The sequence below is a fragment of the Engraulis encrasicolus genome, chromosome 8 (genome assembly GCF_034702125.1).
Source record: "Engraulis encrasicolus isolate BLACKSEA-1 chromosome 8, IST_EnEncr_1.0, whole genome shotgun sequence".
Classification (NCBI taxonomy): Eukaryota; Metazoa; Chordata; class Actinopteri; order Clupeiformes; family Engraulidae; genus Engraulis; species Engraulis encrasicolus.
In genome coordinates this window covers 9,868,142-9,890,107 of record NC_085864.1, presented here as the reverse complement: position 1 = coordinate 9,890,107, position 21,966 = coordinate 9,868,142, and the positions used below count along the sequence as shown (strand labels likewise).

At 40.9% G+C, this 21,966-nt stretch overlaps 4 protein-coding genes across 4 annotated transcripts in view; 1 reads left to right on the top strand and 3 right to left on the bottom strand.

The window, feature by feature from the left end:
* paf1 (PAF1 homolog, Paf1/RNA polymerase II complex component) overlaps nucleotides 1–4,270 on the top strand; it is a 15,518-nt gene extending 11,248 nt beyond the window's left edge. Inside the window, exon 14 of the mRNA XM_063204954.1 lies at nucleotides 2,768–4,270. Coding sequence (XP_063061024.1) covers nucleotides 2,768–3,261 — 494 coding nt within the window. The 3' untranslated portion in view covers nucleotides 3,262–4,270. The remainder of the gene's footprint in view (nucleotides 1–2,767) is intronic.
* A 76-nt stretch (nucleotides 4,271–4,346) lies between these two features.
* Nucleotides 4,347–10,829, bottom strand: gmfg (glia maturation factor, gamma). The gene is made up of 7 exons (XM_063204955.1): nucleotides 10,712–10,829; nucleotides 10,155–10,251; nucleotides 8,554–8,603; nucleotides 8,183–8,232; nucleotides 7,508–7,590; nucleotides 4,943–5,016; nucleotides 4,347–4,608 (listed from the first exon to the last, which is right to left on the bottom strand). Exons 1-7 carry the CDS (start codon nucleotides 10,712–10,714, stop codon nucleotides 4,537–4,539), a joined length of 429 nt encoding a protein of 142 aa, XP_063061025.1. The 5' UTR covers nucleotides 10,715–10,829; the 3' UTR covers nucleotides 4,347–4,536.
* A 4,125-nt stretch (nucleotides 10,830–14,954) lies between these two features.
* On the bottom strand, nucleotides 14,955–15,884 carry LOC134454799 (olfactory receptor 52Z1P-like). The gene has a single exon (XM_063205959.1). It carries the CDS (start codon nucleotides 15,882–15,884, stop codon nucleotides 14,955–14,957), a length of 930 nt encoding a protein of 309 aa, XP_063062029.1.
* A 2,756-nt stretch (nucleotides 15,885–18,640) lies between these two features.
* On the bottom strand, nucleotides 18,641–19,573 carry LOC134453501 (olfactory receptor 52N2-like). Its single transcript, XM_063204301.1, has one exon. The coding sequence runs from the start codon at nucleotides 19,571–19,573 to the stop codon at nucleotides 18,641–18,643; it is 933 nt and encodes a 310-aa protein (XP_063060371.1).
* Nucleotides 19,574–21,966: the final 2,393 nt, after the last annotated feature.

Sequence of the window (21,966 nt, the reverse complement as noted above, 5' to 3'; positions counted from 1 at the left end):
AGAGGTCGTCGCTGATGTGCACTCCAAGGAACTTGGTGCTGCTCACTCTCTCCACAGCATCACCGTCGATGGTCAGTGGTGGCAGTTGTTTTTGGACCCTCTGAAAGTTGACAACAATCTCCTTGGTCTTGTTGACATTCAGCAGGAGGTTGTTGTCTTTGCACCATCTGGCCAGCAGGTCTACTTCTTCTCTGTAGTGGGTCTCATCGCCCTTAGTGAGCAATGTAATAACAATAGCAATATTATACCATGTAACACACACACAAGCACACCCGTGTAGTGGTATTAATTTTACTGTTGGAGGTATTAAAAATGGTATTAAAAAGCATTAAATTGGGTGATGAAAAATGTGCAGATACCCTGATTCTTAAAATACCTAAACTAGGGGTCTTGTGGTCTTAAGATTAACCAAGTACATAGATTACATCTAAATACATTTCCTTATAATATGCAGGAATGGCAAAGTTTACAAGTGATATCTTCGTACACCATTTCTTATTACTGAGACGGGCAAGTTGTCTGCGACACTTGGGCCTTCGCTCAGTATTCTACACCCAATCTGGCCCTTGGGCCAAAATGACTACCCACCCCTGACCTACAGGAACTGGTAAACCATCTAATACAGTGGTTCCCAAACTTTCCCCCCTGTGCACCCCCTTGTACATTTCAATGTGGTTCGCGCACCCCCTAAGCGAATATTTTGGTGTGCTGATGTCCATGAAAGTATGGATTCACTGCACATGTTGCACAGTATGGATTCACTGCACATGTTGCACAATTGTTTTGGGGAATCCCCTTTTACAATTGTCTAGGAGTTAAACTACTGTACAATTCACATGGACCATTCAACATACAATTCACCATACAATTAAAAACTACATTAATTAACTAAATTAATGAACTTAAAGGGACACTGTGTGAGATTTTTAGTTGTTTATTTCCAGAATTCATGCTGCCCATTCACTAATGTTACCTTTTTCATGAATACTTACCACCAGCATCAAATTCTAAGTATTCATTATGACTGGAAAAATTGCACTTTTCATACATGAAAAGGGGGATCTTCTCCATGGTCCGCCATTTTGAATTTCCAAAAATAGCCATTTTTAGCTGCAAAAATGACTGTACTTGGATCATACTAGAAAATATTTGTTTATTACTTAGTAAACCAATCAAATCAGATCAAATTTGGCAATAGGCAGCCCAGTTTCAATGAGCAGCATAGTTGCAGTACCTTTTTTGACCATTTCCTGCACAGTGTCCCTTTAATTCATTAATGTTGGATAAAAACCTCACTTATCCACCATTGCTCTATTCAGCTCGTGCACCCCCTTATGGCAGGCTGCGCACCCCCAGGGGTGCACGCACCCCAGTTTGGGAAACCATCTAATACATAGCTTGCAGGCCCCATTTAGTAATGGAAATTAGGTCCTCATTCTCTTCTATTAGATGATTTACGACTGCCTCAATGTTAAAGCGATGGTTCGGAGTAGAATCACCCTAATGCCATTTGAACCGTGACACCCATCCACCTTTACACCCGAAGTGTTTTCTGCCGCAGGCTTACATCAACAGAGTTGCCGTGTTATTCGATGTTTATTCCGGATAGCTTGACTCAAGCGCATATGGATCCTGGGCACCGTCTCCAAACTTTCCCCACAAAAATAACATGTCATGACACCAAACTTCTACAGTATAAAAAATGTGGTTTGTACTCACAAAAAGATGAATTTGAAACTTTGTACATAGTCCAGGAGTTTATTAGTAACAACACACGAGACGATTAGCTTTTCTGCTGCTAAACATCCGTCGACGTCACTTCCTCCAGCTGGGAGTTTGTTGATGGAAACAAATACACGTGAGTCCGGAAGGCGGAAAACTCAAAAAGACAGCTTGCGCTACAACTAGAAATTAACCACTTCGGATTTAAATTTTACCACGTTTAATAAATAGAAGACGATGCCACACTCGTGCATATATCCTGGCTGTGGACTAAAACACAAACCTTACAATAAAGAAAGTCCCAGCTGGAGGAAGTGACGTCGACGGATGTTTAGCAGCAGAAAAGCTAATCGTCTCGTGTGTTGTTACTAATAAACTCCTGGACTATGTACAAAGTTTCAAATTCATCTTTTTGTGAGTACAAACCACATTTGTTATACTGTAGAAGTTTGGTGTCATGACATGTTATTTTTGTGGGGAAAGTTTGGAGACGGTGCCCAGGATCCATATGCGCTTGAGTCGAGCTATCCGGAATAAACATCGAATAACACGGCAACTCTGTTGATGTAAGCCTGCGGCAGAAAACACTTCGGGTGTAAAGGTGGATGGGTGTCACGGTTCAAATGGCATTAGGGTGATTCTACTCCGAACCATCGCTTTAACTACTGATCCAGTTTCTTAGAATACCCCCCAGGATTCCAGTGAAGTTGCCGCCCTGTACACATCTCATAAAGATCATAATAATTATGAAAACTAGTGGAATTCCATGCCAAAGTGGTCATTTTGTCGCCACTACAGCAAGGCTTGACATTGGCACCTGTTAACTGGCCAAATACTGGTAAAACTTGGCTGTGGCTTGTAACAATGTCAATCTTACTTGATGGGTGATTTATTTTTTGGTGTGACAAGTCACAATGGTTTCATCAATTGTTTGTAATTGTTGACGTCAAGCCCTGCTCTGCGGCTATCTTGAAACTGTTAGCCTACAAAAGAATTGCCATTTAGTTAATGCACTTTTCCAATTGTCTTTCTGCTACCACTACAGGCGACGACAAAGAGAAGGGCAGCGAGAGCGAGAACTCTGACAGCGACTCCGAGCACGGTGAAGGAGACGAGGAAGAGCGTCCGGAGCGCGCCGAGGGAGAAGAGGAGGAGGAGGACGAGGAGGGCAAGGAACAGCCGCAGCGCAAAAAACGCAGGACCAGCGGCAGCGGCAGCGAGAGCGGCGAGGACCGGGCCAGGGAGACGCGCGCCGACGAGGAGGAGATCTTCGGCAGCGATGACGACAGCGACGACGATGAGGAGGGCGGCGGCGGCGGAGCGAGTGGCAAGGGCAGCGCAGGCGGCCGCAGCAGCGGGAGCGAGGAGGACGATGACGGGGGACGCAGCAGCAGGGCCCGCAGCAGGAGCCGGAGCCGCAGCAGGAGCCGTAGCAGGAGCGCCACCCCCATCCGCAGCAGCAGCGACCACTCTGACGCCGGGCAGCACAGCGGCAGCGAGCGGGCCTCCGATTCCAGCGACGCCAGCGACAGCGAGTAAAGAGGGAGGGGGATTTCAGCACGAGCGCACATTGACATGCGCACTCGCATACAAGGAGAGGATTTGTGCAAACCCAGACCACACACTCACACACACACACACTTACTCGCATACAAGCACTCATGCAAACCCATACCACACACAAGCATTCATATATTCACACCCATACAAATGCGCAAGCATTCTTACACAAGCAATCATACATATACTAATACATACACATGCAAGCATTCATACATGACACAGCACAGCTCTACTTCACATTACACACTCACACACTCACACTCATACACTCATTCATGCACACTTGTATATGGACACACACATACACACTTGTATATGGACATACACGCAAGCACTCATCGGCAGTCATTTACTATTGTACACGCCTTTGCATACAAAATATACACACAACCATCTGCAATTGCTGCTCTAGTTTTTAGTATGCGTTGCTGAATGGCTGCGCTGGTGAACTGAGGCCGAGGGTGAGAGAAAGTGCTTCAAACAGCTGCCAAATCTGTGGTATGCACTGTGCCGGTTACATCCAGGTGAGCCTTTGTGCAGGTGTATAAATACAGCCTCTGTCAAGAAATTAACTTGATTTTCTTGCCATTTCTTTTCTTTGGTAAAATCTCCCCTTCTTCTACTCGCATGCATTATCCCAGAAGTCAGGTTGGCTCTCCTTTTTACTAGGGTGACGATGCCAAATCAAATGTGTCACCATGAACACAATGTGCACATTTTCAATAATAGCCCTGTCTTTTGTTTGTGGCTAAATAACATAATATTTTAAGTGGATTCGTACATCTTTTCCGTCATTGAGTTTAGATGGTCAGGGTCATTTTTTTCTGTCTTTGATTACTCGATAATTGGATGTGATTGAACTGTGGAGTCACTGGGAAAAGAGATTTCTCTTTTAGTTGTTTTTTTGTCGGTATACTTTTTTTTGTAGTAGGTCCAATTACGTTACACCATGTGGACAATGTAAATAAATATACAACTTTTTTAATATTGTTGTCTGCCTTTTATTGTTACTGTAACATCTGTAAGTTAAGTAATATACATCAAAATAAACAAAAGTGATTTGACTGTATAACAATATACAGTATGTATGACAATATACAGGGTAGCTCGGCTCCCCGAAGGATATCTATGATTCATTTTCAATGAAAAAGTTATTGGATCTTTTACAGTCTAAAAATAGTCCTCATCACAGAATAATCAACATAAGCAAGTGTGTGGCTGGCCTGCTCAGCATTTCAGAAATGCCTGATCTCAACGAAAGAAGGATAGTTTGCCTTTCAGCCACTCCTCTGTCAAATCGTCTGCATTGCGAGTTTCAAAAACCTGTGCGAAAAGTACAAAACATGAGCCTGGCATCAAAATGTGTTCAGAAGTGCCTTACCAAAAAACATTGTTCAACTACTAAAAAACAATTCAACAAAAAAGGGAAAATCCAGGCAACTCCAAGTGAAAAAGAGGAAGTGCATTAAAAAGCCTTTATTATCTTAGGGCTAATTCATGCATGGTTAAAAGAGCCAACATGTTTCGACCACACTGGTCTTTATCAGGGCTTTGTCCAGTTTTTACTAAAAAAAACAACCTTGATTTTATTTCCAGATTTAGAAAACTAAGCGTTTTAAAACCTAGTTGTTATAAAAGACATGCATTCAGTGGTTACCTTAGTGAGCTCAGCAGTCTGAACCAGGCGGTTTTTGCTGCCTGCGTACATCATCTGCTGTTCAGGCTTGCAGCCTGTGGAGGCATTGCACATAGTTAGTATAGGCCTACTTACAGTTTTTGCCAACTGCTTGCACACAATTTGCAAAATTTGGCTCATAGAGTCAAAACTCTACACACAAGCCAATTACTCTCAACACTTGGAGATAAACCCATCACATATATGGCAACATGAAGCTCTGCTATAAAAGCATAAACATTGCCATAAAAACCTTACAATCTTTTGTCAAAACCTCACTTTCATGTCAAAAGACACACAAAAGCACCAAATGAGAAAACAAATTAGATCAACTTTAAAACAGTTGTCTGCTTTATACAAAACACAGCAGTCTTTCTTTTTGGAGCAGTCTATTCAGTCTCACAGAATGTACATTTTCACAAGACCCCAAAATTCAATACTGTACATAACAAAACTGCACCTTACAGTACAGGACATTAAACCGAAGCAAAATATATCTCAAACAGTACATCACTCTAAATACAACAGTGTGTAGGTGAGCTTATGTACTTTTTTGTGTATTGGTTATATTCACAAATTTTCAAACATCTAAATATGATATAAATATGGGGTTACGTCAACATGCTGTAATGACAATCATCAATGACAATCAAGTCAATATAGGCTACTTTGTTTGGTTATGAGGTATGAGGTATTCACGAAATACAATACATTTTCACAGACACACTATGCAGCTGACATCTACATGACATCATCAAAATTATATCATGTTCAGTCAGTTTGCTCAAGTGGTCTTGCTTGGTTGTGTTCTGAAAATGACACTATTTCTACAAACTATCATGTTCACATTACCTAACATGTGATGATGAAGACAAAAGGCTACTCTTGGCGGCATGTATCAGGCTAGGTTTTACAGTATGTGAGTCAGTCAATGCCATACTCCATATTCTACACTTTAGTACCATTGTGCTATTCGCCTTGTTTAGCATACAAGCAATCAAAGTAAAACAAATAAATGCAAAATAAAACAAATGCAATGTAATATAAAGCATGCAACTTTGTAACATGGCAGAATAGTGTTCAATTTTGAAAGCATGTGTTTTATTGTCTGTGTCTAAATCTTGTCATACATCAGTGTGTTTTGTTTTTTTAACAGATGTGTTTTCACAATGACACTCTGAGATTTTACTTTTGAACAAAGTGTCTTGTGTATGAAATTGTGTGTAGACAGCTGGAGTCTGTGTGTTGCGTAAATGAGCAAGTGCCTTGCTAAACTGCTATGAAAGTGTAATGCTTACTTTTGTTTAAAGTCAAGCAATAAGTGTTTAAGTTATGCACCAACAACTTAACGATATGCTACTTTGGTTTAAGCATCTGCCTATAGTGTTTAAGCAGTAGGCAAAAACTGTAATATAGGCCATATTGTTGTTAGCCACTTATTCTTTAGATGTACTTTGTTGACTTCATTGAGTTTTCAGTCAGTTCATTAACAATCATGATTATTCATTTGTCAACACATTTTCGTTTCAGTGAATTTCCCGCCTGTGAATAAACTAAATTTCATCAGATAAGTCGTAATCATTAGGAAAACATTATTATAATAATGAATACATTATAAAACATGCATACAAAAAAAACAATCAACCACTTGATGGCAGAATGGATAAAAAGAACAACCTAAGCATTTTTCAGGCTAAGAATGACTAAATGTTTTGTTCTTTAATGCTGTTTTCTATTCTTATCAAAAAAAGAAAACATGGGTTACAAAAAAAGTTTCTTATTTTATGGCATATGAATGATCTGGTACTGGTACTCTACTACCCCACTGACTGTCGCCCCATCAGTGTTTCTCAACAGGGGCTCTACAGCCCCCTAGTGGGCGATGAGAGCAAGACAGCTGGGTGGCTCACAAATCAGTCACAAACTGGGTTGTTGGAAAGGACCATTTAACCCATTTTAGCCTAAGCCCTTTTTGGGAAAAGATGCCCTCTGACTATCAAAACCCAAATATCTCAGCCTCTGAGGCACATACAAACATGAAATCAGTTTAATTTAAAAGCTAGGCTCCTTATTTTGCATTAGAATGTGTTCATTCAGATCTAAAATACCCACATTAAAAAAAAAACACAAAACTCAAGAGCCTGAATGCAGCGTATATGTCGCTCCAGGCTAAAATGGTGAGTGGTGAATGGAAGCCCTCACATTATTCATGAAGCTGTATAATATTCATGTAGCGTAATCTGTAATAGAATGCAGAATATTATTGTTCTTAATTATGAAGCTGTGCTGTTTTCATCATCTTTAACATCATGTTGCTGGGGGGGTGTTGACATGGTTATGATGAGGTTAGGGGGCGTTGGTGTGCTTATGGTGAGTTTAGGGGGGTGTTGGCGTGCTTATAATGAGCTTGGGGATGGGGGGGTGGGGGTTGGCATCTCTTCAGAAAAGGTGGAGAGCCAATGCTCCATCACAATGACTAACTGCCCAGCCCAACTCCCATCTACAGTGCACCTAACTAGGTATGTGATGACGTGCAGCGTTGCTTACCTACTGGACTGGAGAAGATGAAACAGAGGGGGAAGGACACCCTGCCGTCTGCGTGGCTGTATTTGTAGCTATACACGATGAACGTTGAGTCAGGCTAAGGAATCATCGCTTCCTCTTGTAGATGCATTACTATACTGCATACACACTATGTAATGCGCAGTCATAAATGTGACCTTGAGTTTGCTATGACATATAAGAACATGTTTAGGTGTGATGAGTCATTTGGTCTAGATGATTAGCAGACATGTGACCCTATATATCAAATTCTAGAAATATTTGTATTTGCCACAGTGTTACAGGTTTGCATCATTTATCATGAAATGGCAAATGCTTCGATGCATGAGTTATTGCTATTCTGCCACTGAAGCAATTCACTGTTGAAAAACAGCATCTTTAGTAACACATTGCAGTAACACTATGTGACAGTATTGTTGTCATAAGCATGTCATAACATAAACCAGTCATGGAAGTGCCATAAGCATGTCAATGTTGTAAATGTGGTAATAGGTCATTATGACATGTTGAACTTGACATTGTTTAGGCTGTGTGTGTATGCATACATACATATGTAGGCCTACATACTGTATATGTGCATGAGTGCGTGTGCAGGGCTCTTCAGGGAACTTTTAATTTCTTCAGTGTATGTACGAAAGTGGTGTAAGAGGTAAAGGATATCTGGGCTGACGCTCAGGGAGCTCTTCTCTCAGGTCGTCAAGGGAAATATCCTGAAAGAAGAGAGGACAAGTTAGTCCATCAGCACAGCCACAACAACATCCACATAACGAAGACGAACATCTGTAAATTGTGGGCAGTTTAAATCACGCCCATTCAGTTATGTCTTGCACAATTTAAGTATGTGTTGTTTGGGGGGGGGTTGCATTTATTTTATTCTATTTAGGTATATTGTGCGACCATTGACATTCTGTATCGCTTTTATCTCAGGTAAAATATCAAAAACTGACCTCTCTACTGTCAAAGCATTTCAGTAAAAGGAAAAATGTTTATCACAAAAATCTAGTTCCCAGACTAGGAAAGTTTTCACTCACCTCGTACTCCTCCTCCAGAACCACCAGTTGTTGCTGCATGTCTATCTTCACTGCACAGCAGGAAACAAGAACATGCCATGAAGGTTTTATAATGTCACATTGCTCATATCAAGTCTATGTGGGTATTGTAAAGAATGAATGGTCTTCTGTTGGGCAGTGGATATGTGCAATCATGTGATGAGACAATAGCCAATGGTGACCACATTTTTGGGGGGTAGTTTCACAAAGTACGCGTCCTCGCTGCAACTGCAGTGCTAGTCTCTATTATCTTGCAGAGTCGTCAGGTTTTTACAGACAAATTCGTTAGTCTCACCCTACTCCTCACAAAGTAGTAGTAGGACTGTGTGTACACCATCCTTCATCTACAGTATGGCTGAAGTGCCCTTGAGTAAGTCATGTCCCTTCACATTGTTCCAGGCAGGGCCACTGACAGCTTTGGCTGAGCCCAGGACAAAGTCATTTGAAAGGGCCCCCTCCCTAACTGCCTCAATCATCTGAAAGGGCAGCTGAAGGGCCCATTCTGGTCCCTCTCTCTCACTAACCCCGGGACAACAGGCCTCTTTGTCTTCCCCATGCCGACCGAGCAGAAACTTTAATCAATACCCTGTAATACTATTACTAATAACTGTGTAACTCACTTTGGATAAACACAAGGCCCTTGGCTGGGATCTACCAGTGTATAGGGGGCCGTGGCATGATAACGTTTGGGAACTCCTGATGTTAAGTACTGATGCTACAATCAGGAGTCTGTTGTACTTCTGGCCTACCCACTTCCCATCCCAGTTTTATCAGGTTATAAGCAGAACGACATAGGGGAAGTGTGTATGGCAAAATGGAGGAAATGTGGTTTCTTTAGTCAGCATTTCTTACACCACAAAGACGAAACAGATGCATATGACATGGTTTATAATGGGTCATTGTTGAGCATGATCAATACAAAATTTGAAAACAATGAACCCAAAGATCTTATTGTCAAGGACTGGCATCAAAATTGCATTAACAATTTTCTCTAAACTGTGCCATGTGGGTTGAGATGTTACAGTGGTAGTAGACATCAGGCCAGTTAAAACCTCTGCGTGTTGAAATGATAAATAGAAAAGACAAAAGTCCTGCTGTGCATTGCAGCAACTGCCAATCTATATGTGAGATCCAGACCTTAAAGGACATCTTCAAGAAACAAGTCACTGAGCTGGCCCAAACCCAGGGTAGACTCTCAGGCGTGTGTGTGTGTGTGTGTGTGTGTGTGTGTGTGTGTGTGTGTGTGTGTGTGTGTGTGTGTGTGTGTGTGTGTGTGTGTGTGTGTGTGTGTGTGTGTGTGTGTGTGTGTGTGTGTGCGAGCGTGTGCGTGCGCGTGCGCGTGCGCGTGCGCGTGCGCGTGCGCGCGTGCGCGCGCGTCTTTTCTAGTTTACCCTGTGCTAATGTGCCTAAAATAAATTAATAAATCCCCACTTGGTATTTGCACATAATCTGTATATTTCCTGTGCACTTTATATCTGCAAGTGTTGTATGCTATGAGTATGTCCCCGTTAGTAAGACATTGTGGATAAAATCGTCTGCCAAAATGTAATGTAATGTAATGTAAAAAGAAGGCAGGCACTTACTCAGAATGGCAGCATTGTTTGTCTCTTTTCGGAAACGGAACTTCTTCAGTTTTTCTTTCAGGCTTTCTTCCACTTCGCACACCACCAATGAATCGGCCTACAGTGCACCACAATGTCAGGTGACAGCGTTCAGTTTTGTGTCATGCTCATAGAACTCAAGTAGAGAACTTACTAAAAAAAATCACTTCACTTGAGTGTGTAAAAATAGTGTGTGTGAGTGTGTGAATGACTAATTCACAAATATGAAAGTTAGAATATAATTCAATTTGAATGAAGTGAAATCAATAAACATGTATTGTTTAATGCATTTGTGAAACATGTAGTTTATGTAGTTCATGTTTGTTATATAGCCTAAATAAGGTGTTTTTGGGGCACATTGCTGACAGGAAACCCTGCAGCTGCATGGTGCAATGTTACTTCCTGACTGCATAACGGCTGGGCATATCGCTACGCTAGAAAAAGAGGTCTTTTCAAAACTAACATGAAACATTTTGTGGCATTTAGCGGCTACACAAATGTGTGCGCTGTCTATCAGCAAACAAAGCAATTAATCTTACCATATCTGAGACGCAAAGCTGCCACCCTCTGTGTTTTGATCTGTGAACGTCAGTCTGTCTTCCTCCTGCCTCACTTGACTTGTGACCAGTGACATCCTGACGTTGTGGGCTGGATGGTCATTTGCATAAAGGGAGGGTTATGCTTTTGCTGTTTTTTGTTTGTTTGTTTCATTTTTTATTGTTTGTTTGTTTGTGTATAACATATTTACTCAACTTTACCCAATAGACAGTAAGGACCATACAAATAACCAATTCATTGGTTTTGTCATGAAGAGTGACAATTTGCTTATTTAATACGGCAAGTCATTCTTGTCAGCATGGACTGACTGGTGAAGATAGTTGCATGTATAGGCTCAGAAGGCAAACTATTATTTTTCCTTTTTCAACCCCCACAGCCCATTATAAACTATTTGACTTCAGATGCTTTCAGGAACACCATAATCTTAAAGGCTGGTGAAGGACCCAAGGTGCAATGTGACATATTTTGCAATGTGCAATGTGTTTCTTTCCAGAAGTCATGCTACCCATTCACAAATGTTACCTTTTTCATTAATACTTACCACCACCCTCAAATTCCAAGTATTCATTATGGACTGACAATTAGATTTTTTAAGTATGAACAGATCTTTAAATGAAGTGGATCTTCTCCATGTCCACCAATTGGAATTTCCAGAAAATCACATGTTTAGCTGCAAAACTTACTGTACTTTGGTTATACTAGAAAATATCAGTTTATTGTTTAGTAAATATTCATGAAAATATCAAAATTGGCAATAGGCACCACCGTTTTAATGAGCAGCATAGTTGCAATACCTAGGCCTACCAAGGCCTACCTAGGCCTACCCGTTTCAATGAGCAGCATAGTTGCAATACCTAGGCCTACTCTTGCCACCATCCTACATAGTGCACCTTTAAAGGCCTTTGAAGGACCCAAAAACTGCAGCTCATAAAGTAGAGTGCCGCAACCTGTGGTAATATTACACAGCCGCTACAGCTGATGACGAGTACTTTGCTATGCAGCTTTCTACCTGCCATGATCTAGTGCAGGGGTCCCCAACCTTTCTAGGTAAGAGGGCTACCAAGGGCTACCCGAGGGCTACTGACAGATACCCGAGGGCTACTCTTGTTCAAAATCCTTTACTGATGTCTTGACATCATTCCAATTTACACTAGATTGAATGATTATTTGCTTATAAGTTATAAAGGAAATATTCTTTATAGGCTATAAAGAAATAATCTCATATTTAAATTAAGAAAAGCATTAACTGTGACTAAAATCTTGTAGTCGTGACTGTTTATTGACAACCTGGGTGGGCACCTCAGAAACTCCTGGAGGGCTACATGGCGCCCACGGGCACCACATTGGTGATGCCTGGTCTAGTGGTTATTGAGTAGGTCTTAAGATCAGATGGTTGCAGGGTCAAATACCACCCCACCCCACCCTTACCTCTCCCTGCACCTCCATCCATGGCTGGAGTGCCATTGAAGGCATCTAACCCCCATTGCTCCAGGGATCAAAACTGTCAACATAGCTTTGCATAGTCTGTATTGGTAGTCATTCTTTTTTTAACTTATTCTTGTTTTATTTATTTTTAAATGTGTACACTATTTTATACTTGTTTATTTTTATAATTTGTGCAATACTTGATTGTAGGCTATTTCTTTTTAAAGGACCATCTAACCTGTCAAGGGACAAAAGATGGAAAATAGCCTTATGGCTATGATCTTATATATATTGCATTTTTCTTAACTGCTATTAATATATGCTACCCCTGTGTTAAAAACATAAACTTTAAACCAATACCCTGTAAATAACTGTAAGTCGTTTTGGATAAAAGTGTCAGCTGAGTGTCATTAATTATCATTATTAATTTAAAAGCACATTTTGGGCAGACAGCCTGATTTGAGTCTTATTTTTCAAAATCTGCAATGCCTGAAATATAATAAGGCCTGTGAAATGTCACAGCTATTTAAAGCAAAAAAGTCTCTGTCAGCATGAAACCGAGGGAAGTAGGACATGTCCAATACTTTGAGTCATCGCACCATGTGCAATGTGCCAGTTTGTTTTATTGAAAACCCTCAAATTACAGTCTTTGTAACTCAGATTAGCCACATAAATTGAGTTAGAATGATAATGTGCAATGTACAGTAGCCTACCTATGTTGGCAATTAAACAAAAACTAAAACATTCAGCTCAATGTAATGAACATTATGATTTAAAGTGAAGTCTGGGTTTATAACGTTTGATGATATGGCAAAAAATATGTCAGTGTGCTGGCCTGGAATTGTGGAGTTGTGGAACTACCCTCTTTTTACCACCAGATGGAGTCCTATACCAAGAGTGGAACCATAATGTAACACCATTTGCGCTGATGATTTGAACCCTTATAGGACACATGTTTGCTTGTAGACGTACACTACTCATGCATCATGACTCTGACACCTGATCAGAAAGACTGCTTGAGGGAAGGTGGGGTGGGCATTGCAAATCATTTTAGGATAATAGGGTGGTAGAACTGAATGATTCAGGCAGCCAAGGCTGTGTCTGGCCTGGGAATCCATGCTGCCTTGTATGCTCGTTCTGAACTGAAGGACAGCATGACAACCCAGGTTGAATTTGTTGTCTGAGTTTTGGATCCCAACCACAGAACGGGGAGGGGAGGGAAACATATTATTAGATACATAGGAGCTTGTTGCTTGTTTACAAATCCACTATGATGACACCGGATACAAAACGAGCTATACATGGGTTCAAAAGTTTTGTTTTCCCCTGACTGCGCAAACCTAGCTGCACACAACTCAACCTCTGATTTTTGGAAACCGCTGTCAGTCCAAAAATTAGCTCACGTGGTTGGCTGCCAGTGTCTCCTCACAACATCATGTTTACAAACACTGTGAACCCATGTATACCATCAAACTTTAGATAACCTATTTAAAATAGTTCTACCAAGTTAAATAGATCAATCTTCCATATGAGAAAATGAATAGATGGTTTCCAGACTATACCTCATTTGTGATATGGCCATGGTGATAGCCTGGTTCAGATTTCTGTGATGTTGTTGGGGTTAAGGCCCAAACCTTTCAACCCTTGACCCCAGATGGACTCAAAATGCTGATGCTGGTCCCTCATGAAGGCTTAAGCCAAACCGTTGCTCAAATAAAATATTGCATGAAGTTCTGACTGTACGATGACTCATTCTCCACAAGTAAATGTAACCTACCCCCCTAAACTACTCCTCACTTGGCATGCACTTTACATTACAGTAACTAAAAGAAAAGCCCATCAACTATCAATATAGAGGGTGAATGTCCTCACACTCAAATCATTTCCGACCCTGATCTGATGACACCCATTTATCTCAAGACTCTCAGAAGTGTAGTGAACCTTTGCATTCAAAATAGTTATGCAATGCAAAATCTACATTTTACAGAATATGTGAATTGTATGACTCCTGTGTGACCTTGCTTTGAGACACGTCCCAACAGCACCTATCAAAAACCATCATAAATGTCCTATAAACATTTATAATAACAATAATAATAATATATATAATAATAATATATATATAATAATTTATTTATAATAAACATTTGACAAAAAAAACAAACTCAGAGCTAAAGTTGTATCTATATGTAATTTTATTGTATGCTACTGTTGAGGAAATTACCATAGTGCAATTTTTTCCATGCTCTCGGTTAGGTCTAACAATTTGGCCTCCCTCTTTATCACATGATACTATATCCCTTACATTTTTCTGAGACAAGAAATTTGTACATATTACTAACAATATTATGCATACAAGTAACAATATTACCATGTTGTACCATTGTGTGACAGTAGATCATTAACATGATATTCCATAGCGTGTTGAGTTTATGAAACACTGAAAATACGTGCATATCTGAAATGTGAAGAAGATGCTTTGTTAAGTGCAAAGGGAAAAGAATCTGGTGCCACACGGATGTCTATTTTCTGTTATTTACTTTTTCAGTGCAGTACTCTGATGAAGACGCATGTCGAAACGTTAGTTTTATTGCACTGAAAAAATAAATAACAGAAAATAGACATCCGTGTGGCACTAGATTATTTTACATTTGCACTTATTATTTAGTCCTGCTCTGGTTGCACCGGATTGTCAATTTAGAAGCGCGGTGTGCATATCTCCTTTGTTTTTGCATGCTTTATTAAGTATTTTTGAGACCACAATTTCCCATGAACTCCACACATGAATTCAACATTAATTTAACACCTTGCAATACTTGATCTCCACCCGCTAAATAATTGCAAAATTTTGGACCGCAACTGTTTAGTCTGCAAGCCGTATATAATTGCATTCAAATGACCAGGAATAACAGGATACATAAAAGAAAATAATTGTCTCAACAGTTGGGATTCTGGTAACCTGTGCATGATGACAAGAATGTAAGCACACAGTAGCGTGGTCACATACAATACAAGGTGGCTCGAACAGGTCTGAAGAGCTTTGCTAGTGAGCTCTGCACTTTTCTTATTCCAGCATGTTATAAAAATTCTCGTGTAGGTGGTGACAACGGTGCCCATCGATGAAGACAAAAGTGCTGCACTGTAAAACAACCCGTATATGTTATTAACAGACACGTCTTCACATGATAACTTGAACAAAGATGCGTTGTCGCAGTAGAAATTTGGAACGAGTGATCGACAACGAGACAATCTGACACTGAGGCCGACTAAGGCACCCACACAGACAACAGGGATCGCCCAGGCAGACACAGACATGGTTACGACAGCCTTTGTGGTCATTATAGCACTGTATCGCAGTGGGTTGCATATGGCCACGTACCTATCAATGGCCATGACAATGAGTATGGTTTGTGAAGCTGAGCCATACGTGTGTCCGAAAAAAACCTGTGCAACACAAGCGTTGTAAGAAATGAACCTGTTTTTAGAGACGGCGTCAAAAAGCAAATGGGGAAATAACGCTGTGCTGCCAATAATGTCGTTGACGGACAAGTTGCAAAAGAGCAAGTACATGGGCTGGTGCAGACTCCTCTCTGCAGTGATGATAAGCAGTACACCAATGTTAAGGAATAGAATTACAATATATACAAAAGCCAGTATGAAAAACAATGAGTGATGAAGGCCCAAGTCTTGAAGCACAAGAAGGTCACTTTCACTTGAAATATTTTTCATCCTTGTTCCCTGTCCTCCTGTACAACCACAAACATGTCTTACGATGTGGAAAGCCTGTGTAGATTTGCATGTGCCCTTTGCAATGTTTGAATACGAAGAAAATAGGCCACTAGATATAGCACCTTGAGTAACAGTAAGAATGATTAAGGCTTATATTGCTCTTACTGACCTATCTTACAGAAATGATATTGCTGTTTGATCAGGACTTTTATCCCAAGGTCCTAACCATGTCTGCCATGTTGCGGGGAAGGGTGGGGGTGGGAGGGGGTGTGTTTATGTCTGATATGTGTGATGCTCCTGCATCATGCTTATAAAAACTAAATGTGTCAATGAATTTACCTTTAAAGACCTGTTCTATTCAATTCTATTATTTTCAACTCAATACAATTCTACTCCATTCAAGATTTCTGAAGCCAGAATGTGGGTCAACATTGGTTAGACACAGGCCCAGTATTCTGGGTAATCAGTCAGTTTTTCACTTGCTAGATACTTGCTGGTCAAGTTTTAGGGTGCTCTAGTGGCAATAGAGTAACGTTCTAGGAAACCTATGCCCTGTGTGTGACAAAATAATGAAACCCACCAACACCACATGATGTCAAGTTGATTGATATCGTTTTATTTTTGTACCCCATTTAAAGCTTAACATAATTGTGCCAAAAAGCTTCACACCACAAGCATGAAAAATAAAAGAAGGTCTGTTTTTTTCATGTCCAGAATTGGGTTTTCATTACATTTTAGGAGGCCCTTTCAGATGACTTTGTCTTGAGTCTTGACGTTGTCTTGAGTCAAAGCATTCAGTGGTCCTGCCCTCGTGTGTTTCAGTTGCAACCCAACTGAAACATCGGGGACAACATTTTGCTCTCTGTGTCGTTCATGAACGAATAGATCCATTTGAACGGCTCATAGACATGAAGGATGGGAACCGAATCACAGCTGGAGAGCCACTCCTCTCTGTTATTGTTGTTGTTGTTGTTGTTGTTGTTGTTGTTGTTGTTGTTGTTGTTCAGCGTGACCTTTACATGAGTACTTCAGTTTGAGAAAAACACAAATGTATCCATCTCAGAGAGTGACAAGAGTCTTTAGTACAATATAAGGAGGAGGACAATCAGTCAGACAATCAGGGCTCTAAATGAACTTTTATCATCACCAGCCAAAATGGCTAGATGTTTAACGTACCTGCCGAACACACCGCCCTTATTAATGGGTAAAAGTGGCTAAGTTTTCTTTCCTATCAGACAAACTGAATTTTCAGCAGAGTTTGTCCAGAGCCCCGCAGAAAGCATAGGCAGAGGTGGCTTCTTGAATGCTATTGTCTTAAACACTGAATAAATATTTTTAATACCATTCAAATGAGCCATTTTTTGAACAGCTCTTTAAAAGGAATGTACTACTATGATATATCCCCTATATGGTTGTGACGTCATCAGTCGAATGCTCCATTCATTTCAATGGGGCTCCCCAACGTTCGCACGTCTGTTATTTTTCGATAACGGACGGGTTGGTCTATAACAGACCGCTGTCAATGGCAACAAGACTTCTCACTGCTAAAGCGACTTTTCAACAAGACTCTAATCAGCTGCTGTGATAGACAACACCTGTTGTCCTGGCTACCTAGCTGTTAGCGGTGTTCCACAACGGCACTGTTTTGTTTTGTGCAGCAACAATCTTTTGACATTACTTCACATTAAATAGGCCTAAAGAAATGTCCCCGCCATGTGTGAATCATTTAAGTATATCCATATAATAAGCGGGTTAACTTTCGGCGAGTCGGTCGCTTTGTGGAATAGCAGCACTTCAGAGAGAACAAGACCCCTCCGCTCCGCGTCGGGGTCTAAAGATTCTCTCTGTCGTGCTGCTATTCCACGGTAGCGACCTTCTCGCCGAACGTTAACCCTTACATATCCCGTATCTTATATGCTCTTGCAGATAACAGACGCCTGATGAATGAAGCTTTTGTAATCATATCGTATATGGCACTAAAGATATTACCCTTGGCCTTTTCAGAAACTGCGCTCCAAACTCCAGGGCATGTGAATCAAATGTAAGTGATACAGTGATACAAGTTTTGGTTTGTACTCAGTCCAACTAAGTCCAACACACAAGTCATACCGCATTGGAAAATGAAGCCTTATTGACAATAGGACTACAATTTTTTTTTTCCTAAACTGCAGTCTATTAGCAAAGACAGACATAGTCAGAGTAGCAGCAGGGCTGGACTGGGATGAAAATTCAGGCTGGGCATTTTAGCCAAGACCGGTCCACTAGGCATTGAGGGACACAATGAAGCCAAAAAACATTTTGGTCATCTAATAGGAGCTATTTTGACCCTAATATGAATGTTATGAATATCTGACTATCTGGAAGAGGCCTGCTGTGGCAACATGAGGACTGATACCAATGATGAGGGGAGGGGCAGGCCCAAATCATCAACAATCCACCGGGCATTATGCCCTGTATGCCATATGGTAAATCCAGCTATGAGCAGCTGTAATTCATCAAGAATGCCATCGTGGACCGAACATATGATGATCCTGAATATAAGGTATATAATGGTTACCAAACAACAGAGTGTAAATGAAAAAAATACAGAACACCATTTACAATAAGTCTTATGCTTCAAAATTTACGCACATATTTTTTACTTTCGACTAACTCAGAAAAACAGGGTAAAGACACACTCTATCTCAACTTTTATGTGGTAATCGTTTTTTTATTTTTGATTCTTTTATGAGTTTCTGACACAATTACAAGTGTTTCTAAGAAGGCATGATTTTCACTCCGAATACCTGCAAAATTTTCTGCCTTAGTTGTTTGAGCTGGAGACCATAAATAATAGGGTTTAAGCTGGCTGGTATAACATGAAAAAGAACAGCAAAGAGTTTCCTCAAAAAGACGCGTTCAGGAAAACGGTGCATGATGATGACAATATATCCAGTAATTAACATGATCAGATACAATACCAAGTGACTTGCACATGTTTGAATGGCTTTACTGTTCAGCTCTGCACTTTTCTTTGTCCAGCACGTCACCGCGATTTTAATGTACGTGACAACAATTGTACCCATTGATGAGGACAGCAGCAACACTGTGTAAAACAGTCCATAGATGTTATTAATAGACACATCTTCACAGGACAGCTTGAACAGGGATGCATTATCACAGTAAAAATTTTGAAGCTGTGACCTACAACGAGACAATCTGACACTTAGGCCGACTAAGGCACCCACAAATACAGCAGGAATAGTCCAGGCAGACACAGACAGGGTCACAACAGCCTTTGTGGTCATTATTGCACTGTATCTCAATGGATTGCATATGGCCACATACCTGTCGATGGCCATGATAATTAGAATGCTGTGTGAAGCTGAGCCATATGTGTGGCTAAAGAATACTTGTGCGACACATGAATTATAGGAAATGAACCTGCCGGGATTAACTGTGTTGAGCAGTAGCTGAGGTAGTATGATAGTGTTGCCAAGGATATCATTGAATGACAAGTTACAAAATAGCAAGTACATGGGTTGGTGTAATGTCTTTTCAGCAATAATGATACCAACAACGCCAACGTTAGTTATTATCAGTGCGATGTAGACAAAGAGGAACGTGAAGAAGACAGCGTACGTGGATGATTCAGGGTGACCCAGCTGTTCCAGCACAAGAATGTCACTGACAGATGTAATGTTTTCCATCCTTCCTTGATGTCTGTATGTGTGGAAAAAAAACGATAATGTTTCATATACAAATGTGGGTGTGTGTGACATTTGTAATGTAACGTCATACGTAAAGGAAAACACATAGAGAAAAGCCTACATACCGTAGCTTACCTTCATAAGCTATCCAACAATAAGGTTTATCTGAGAGACCTGCAATGTGGTGCTGCTTATATTCAAAACTTTTTTCCAACAGACACTAATCATCTGAGAGCTCACTGGAGGAGGTGTCAAGCATACATTGTCCATATCGCTTTTTACATTATTATTACATCATTAATAGTTGAATGAATTCACGCTTTTCAAAGATCTGTATGATAATTATGGCCTTTTATGGTTGTCACATGTCTTCATTTGACGCTAGCCCAAAACGTTTATTATGGTCAGCCAGCCACCAGCAGCTAAGGTGCTTAAATAAACTTTTGATGGCATTTTTTGTTAAAAGTTGGCAACCATGCCAGAAGTTATCAGCATGGACTAACGTTTCAGAATCACCTGGTTGCCAACATGGAACTTGACACCCATTCATTTTACACTTAGGTAGGATTAGGGTTAGCCAGTTGTGGCTAGTAGCTAGTTCCGCGAGTGAACACCCCCGGGGCAGACTGAGAGGGGGGACTGGGAGGACAACACTGGAGGCCATAGCCCCATACGACTTTGTTGCTGTCAACCAACATTGACGAAGCACGTGAGCGAGAACTTGTTGTCACTATGTGGATGTTATTAAATACAGCACATTTAAAGTTGGCCACAGATATGAACGAGACGATGAGCTCGCACCAGTTTGCTCTACTAACACACCACGTGTGAGGAGTGGGGGGCCAGGCAGTGAGGAGGATCTGAAGTGGTGACCTGCGCAAACTTGTGTAGAGGTGTGAGAGACAAGAGTCATATACACACGTGAGTGAGTTGTTGACCAACCAGTTCATGGGCCCGTGAAACTCGGAGGCGGTCTGCAGACGAGCGTTGAAGGGGATAAGCAACTGCAGAGGTTGCAAGATCTGACTGCAGTCGCATTCATCCCGCGATAGTTTGACACCATGTGACATGTCACCTCGTCAAGGCAACATCAGCGAAATGTTGAAGTTTGACAGGAAATCTAACCGTCATGCAACTTTTTGAGCCAGAATGCATTGCTGTCTAAATGCGCATACAGCCGTTGCGGTATCTCGATCGCACTTAATGACAGTAGTGGGGTGGACCAACCCGTCACAGGAAGAACTACGGGGAGAAGTTAAGAATGTAGCCAGCTAAGCTAAGTGCATCCACACTTTGTGCGGCTAAAACTGTGGAAATAGACTTGGGGTCTATGTGAGTTGCAGTGCTCAAAAGTTTGCAGTGTGTATCTTGAAACTACACCCTTGTTTAAAGTGATTAACCTGAGTTAACCTGAGGGGCGGGGAGCAAGCAAATCTTAATACCAGTATATGATGGGCTGTGCAATATGAACAGTAGCAAACTGATATAGAGAGTAGTAGTAGAATAACTTGATTGATCCCCAGGGGGAAATTAAGGAAATGTTTTAAGGAATGTTTTGGCAAGCTAGACCAAGTTAGTGTTACATACGAGCAGTGGTGTAGTCTACGTAGAACGCAGGTATACGGAGTACACCCACTTCTAAATTTTAGGGGCTTCAGTATACCCACTTAGAATTGATTGATCCATTATTTAGAATAGCATAACTATATACAGTATACCCACTTCAAAAAATGCTCGAATATACAGTATACCCACTTCAAAAAAGTAGACTACACCGCTGCATACTAGAGAACACTTCCCCTCAACACTAGGTACTAAAGACTTAAGTGCACCGTGTACATATATGCACAAAACACCAGTGCACTCAACGTAAGTGCTCTGATTGAGACGCTTGGATATCTTCAAAATCATTTGAAAGCTGCCTTAGCATATTAGCATGCTAATACCCCTTAAATGCAAAGGATGGATTATGATTTTAGTGTGTAAGCTTACAATTTACAGATACCGTTGGGGAAATAATGCACACAACTTGAGCATTTCTCTGATAAAGCACTGGACATGTAGTGTAACTATAGTTACACTACATTATTAAAATATTACACTATTACACATATTACACGCTATTATTCAAACTAATTTACTTATTTTTGCAGGGTATTGGTTACAATACGGCCTTGCTCACTTCAGCTATGGATGGGGGGGGGGAGTGTGTGGGTGGATGGGGGTGAATGTTAGGTGCGACAACTCTACAACCCCCAGATTGAAAGACCAACTCCCTAACCACTAGGCCACAGCTGCCCTATCCAGTGCTGCAACCCCCCCCCAAAAAAAAAAAAAAACATCCTACTGAAGTCATGATTGGGCCCTCTACTGCAACTCCTACCATTCAGCAC